Source organism: Tribolium castaneum, chromosome 1 (genome assembly GCF_031307605.1).
Source record: "Tribolium castaneum strain GA2 chromosome 1, icTriCast1.1, whole genome shotgun sequence".
Classification (NCBI taxonomy): domain Eukaryota; kingdom Metazoa; phylum Arthropoda; class Insecta; order Coleoptera; family Tenebrionidae; genus Tribolium; species Tribolium castaneum.
In genome coordinates this window covers 27848752-27853031 of record NC_087394.1, presented here as the reverse complement: position 1 = coordinate 27853031, position 4280 = coordinate 27848752, and the positions used below count along the sequence as shown (strand labels likewise).

At 34.3% G+C, this 4280-nt stretch overlaps 1 protein-coding gene across 1 annotated transcript; it reads right to left on the bottom strand.

The window, feature by feature from the left end:
- Positions 1 to 213: 213 nt before the first annotated feature.
- LOC658343 (cathepsin L precursor) lies at positions 214 to 1410 on the bottom strand. Its single transcript, XM_964740.5, has 3 exons — positions 1261 to 1410; positions 868 to 1215; positions 214 to 819 (listed from the first exon to the last, which is right to left on the bottom strand). The coding sequence occupies exons 1-3, from the start codon at positions 1351 to 1353 to the stop codon at positions 262 to 264; spliced, it is 999 nt and encodes a 332-aa protein (XP_969833.1). The 5' UTR covers positions 1354 to 1410; the 3' UTR covers positions 214 to 261.
- Between the last annotated feature and the right edge of the window lie 2870 nt (positions 1411 to 4280).

The following is a 4280-nucleotide window of genomic DNA, read 5'->3' as shown; positions in this document are numbered from 1 at the left end:
GTTAAAATCATATTTATTAGAGCATTGTTATTATAAACTTGATGATTTTGTTAACTAACAAAGTTAACATGCTCGATATGACGGTGCCGATATCTCGGAAGAGATCAATGGCTGTACGAATTATTATTATTATTATTATTATTATTATTATTATTATTATTATTATTATTATTATTATTATTATTATTATTACGTTCAAATAAATTTATTCGCTCGGTTTTCAAACAATGTTTTTATTAATTGGGCTTAAAATTTGTTGAATTAGAAAACTGGATAACTGGCGTGCGTTGCAATCCCGCACTGGTTCCTCCTGTTGCGTGCCATTTTAACATAGCCCTTTTGTCCCCAACCTGCCCCCCAGGAGTTTTTCACCAACCAGTAGTCCACACCCCGTTCTCTCCCATACCCAACAATGACAACAGCATGGTTCAAGCCACCACGACAGGACGGGTTGTTGTAAACGCCCGACTTATACTTGTGAAAAGTGCGAGAATCGACGTGAATTGCTACCGAAACAGGTCCTTTAGTTGCCACAAGTCTTCGGACCCTTTCCTCGTTGTTATTATTATTAATGGCAGCGTAGCTTCGAATCGCTATGTGGGGCTTGGACGACCTGTACCTACATTTACCATTCCTGCCCAGATAGGGATAATCGCGATTGTAGTTAACTCCTTTATTTCGCGCAATGTAGGAGTAAGCTGTTGGTATCCAACCGCCACCACAACCGCCGCCTCTGCCAACGCAGTCCACTAGCTGTTGCTCGCTGAGACTGATGGCACGTTTGTGGCGGATTTTATAGTGCGATTCAATCGCTCCAATCTGTAATTTAAAAATTAATAAAAGTACTAAAAACAAGGGGGGACCAACGGTTGCAAAAGCCCAGCAAGAGCCACACTGGCCTTGGTTTTTGACCGGGGTTACACCGCCCCTTTGTCTCCAATCCAACGAAGCTGAGATGCCCCGACCTAAAGACGGGAGCAAAGGGTCTTCCGTTTCGTTGAGGGGTTGTTCAAACTCCAGTGGTACTTGCAGTCCTGTTAAGTTAGACAGTTCCTCATCGGTGAAATCGCTGAATTTGTTGACACCCATCTCGTACGTTTCTGAGCCGTTCCTGAACCTTTCGTTGTGTTCTTCGACGATTTCGAGGTTTTTGGTGAAGAGTGATTTGCGGAAGGTTTCTTCCAAAGGGTCGAAAAACGCTCGGGCGTGCATAGCCTATCATTAAAATAATATTTTTTTGTAAACGTTGAACTGATTTACCTTAAACTTGTTCCATTCTTCCTCCACCAGATTCTCTGGTAAAAGGGCTTGGGACGAGTAAGCGCACAATAGGAGTACTGCAAGAGTATGCATTTTGAAGAAGACAGTGGTTTATTGTGGCACACTGTCTCGTATTTATACCCGGTAGAATTTTATTTTTCCGGTATTATTAAATTATAGCTTCATGTGGTAAAGCCTGGTCTTAGTTTTGTTGCAAAATGTGGGTGGTCCTGGCATAAGGGAACAATTGGGGAGATTTATTAAAAAAGAAATGCTCATTCAAGTTTTATTGAGTTACGAAACGGTTTAAATTTCTCGCGAAATTCGTAATCTAATCACAAATCAACAATACGTTGTTGTTGTTGTGATAACAATTTATAATTTAATTGTGGACGATTTTATGTGTTTGTCTCAAGTAATCTTATTCCTCGAAAGTTTCTTTCGAAGTACGAAAGTTTCTTTTGAAGTAAACATAATAATTCCATTACATAATTACAGATAGAATGAACAAAAAAATAAATAAACCTTATTTTAAAGTTCCGTTTATAAAAGATATTACATACAGACTGTCCCAGCGAGGAGGAAAAGCCCATTATACACCTTTAAATGTTAGAAAAGCAATATTTTTTTCTCTAAACTGTAAATACTAACCTCCAGCTTCACCTAAAAATATAGAGAGTATCTCGGAACTGAGCAACAATACAAACTTATGTTTTTTTTAATAGAACATGCTATATTTTTACAACTAATAATTTTGACATGCGCTTTTTAAAAATGTATTACTCAAAAACTAAAATTTTTAGTGACTTCCACTACTTTAAAAAAGAATGTTGAAACTTTTAGAATACATTTTTTAGCTCACTGCGATTAATTAAGAAAATTAAGAGATTCGTGAAAAGTTGAATAACTTAAAAATTTTAAATAGAAAAGCCTATTTTTTAATTTTTTTTAAAGATCTTTAAATTGTCTATTTAAAAGCAAGAATAGTTAAGTTTCTCTTGCTAATTACTAAAAAAAATAAATATTTAAATCATTAGAATTATTAGCTATTATTTGAGTAGTCCTGAAATAATTTTAAAGTCCTTAGGAGACTTTACCTACTTATAAAAGATATGATCAAATCTTTCATGCTGATTAAAATAAAGATAAAAGCGTTTTTGCAAAAAGTGTTTTAGAAATACTTCAAAAAAATCATGTTTAAAATAAATTTTGACAATTCTATTAAATATGCAAGCAGAATTTTGATGATTTTGTCTTATTTTTTTTTGAGGAGAATAAAATTCCAGCTTATCATGTCACTTAGTTCTTAAATAAGTAAACTAGGGGGAAATGTAAATCTTCTACATCCAAAATTAATGAAACCTCTAAAATCTAGTTTGTTTAAAAACAAAATTGTTGGTATTTTTTTCAAAGCACTCTTCGCAAAAAAGCTCTTTTCTCTATTTTGATCTGCACGTAAGATTCGATCAAATTATGTAATACATCGTTGTAATCGGGAATAAAAACACTTTTCAAAAATATCTAAAGCGAATATGGCTTCCATAAGAAAAACCAAAGTTGAGTATTGTAACTCTGACATCAAGAATGTCTTGGAAAATACGATGACAGATTTCGATTCCTTGTAAAAAGTGCCTGAAAAAGGTTCTAGATAGAAACGACTAGCTCTTTTGGTTCTCGCTTTAAAAAAATGAAAACAAAAATTACAAATTTTGTTTTTTTTTAATAATTCAAAAACTGAAAATGAATATCTGTATCCAGGTCTATCAATTATAATTAATAAGAAAAATGTTTCGAGGTAAATTTTATATAATAATTGTTCTTAGAAACTGGTTTCATATCTTTCTAGTGATGATTAAAAGTTAAGATAAATTCGAAACGTCGACTTAAAAAATTTTTTTTTAGAAATCCGGACTTTTTCAATTAACTCCCTATTTCAACCTCAATAATTATCACGAATGATTAATCAGTCAATATGTCAGGTTTATATAAAAAGCTCCAGAATAAACCATACCTGGTTTATTGTTTGTTGTCGGTTCTTGCTGGTTAGTTAATTAAACGGATTGGCAGATTCTCTTTTTCTAGATTTGCGAGTTTACACAACTAAGTTGGGTGAGCACAAGCGTCAGTTGTAAAGTGGCGATGTTGGGGGCTTTTAATTGAAAACATTTCACAAGTCATTAGAGCAATTAAAGCAACCGATGCCCAAATATATCTGTTAAAATTTAATCAGCTTTTGACTGATATTCAGTGCAGCTAATTAAATTTCCATAGCCTAGTATCTTGTCGGCGTTTCCGACTTGAGAAATTGTTAGGCATTTGTTTTAAGTTCGCGGAGTGCTTTACTTTGCTCAGGGAAATTTGTATAACGTGCTTAATTAATGCTTAAAAACTGTAATTTGTAATTAAATAATTGGATTAGAGCGAATTTGTTCGTGCATTTATACGGGAGGGTTTGTTGTGAGTTTTGTTTATAATTAACATTCTTCCTCGTTCTCTCGAAGGGCGCCGCCAACACCCCATCAGGGCAGCCCTTTGTAGCGTTACGCTTGTTATCGCCCTTAGCCAGACCAATCACTCGCTAGTTCGCCAAGCGACTACCTCCACAATGATCCGCATAATCAGTCCTTGCCAGCTCCTAACGTGCACTTTCGAACCCCTTTTTCTTACACAAATCCCGTTTTTATCATAAAGCCGGTTTAATAAACAACGGATTACCACATTGTTTTCTGGTTCGAACGATAAAATGTAGACGTTTTACCGCAAAGACCTCGTCGATGTAAGAAAAGAGCGAATGAAATCGCAATTTTTTTATTACAACCAACAACGTACTCGGCAAAAATCGGAAAATTCAAACATTATAAAGTCGATACTATTGATTTTTTGCAGTTTTAAATATAGAAAAATTTTCTAAAACCATAAAAACTTTCAATTGACTATACAGCGTGTATCAGAAATATGTGTTGTAACAGTTTTTATCCTGGTTTTATTTTATCGTTTCTTTTATGAGCGCCACCAACATT

Bases quoted from the DNA above. Each gene is read 5' to 3' on its own strand.
- LOC658343 (XM_964740.5), bottom strand. From the start codon at position 1,353: ATGCATACTCTTGCAGTACTCCTATTGTGCGCTTACTCGTCCCAAGCC. The intron at 1,216-1,260 runs GTAAATCAGTTC...TTTTAATGATAG, and splicing joins AAGAATGGAACAAGTTTAAG to GCTATGCACGCCCGAGCGTT. The intron at 820-867 runs GTTGGTCCCCCC...TTTAAATTACAG, and splicing joins CTTGCTGGGCTTTTGCAACC to ATTGGAGCGATTGAATCGCA.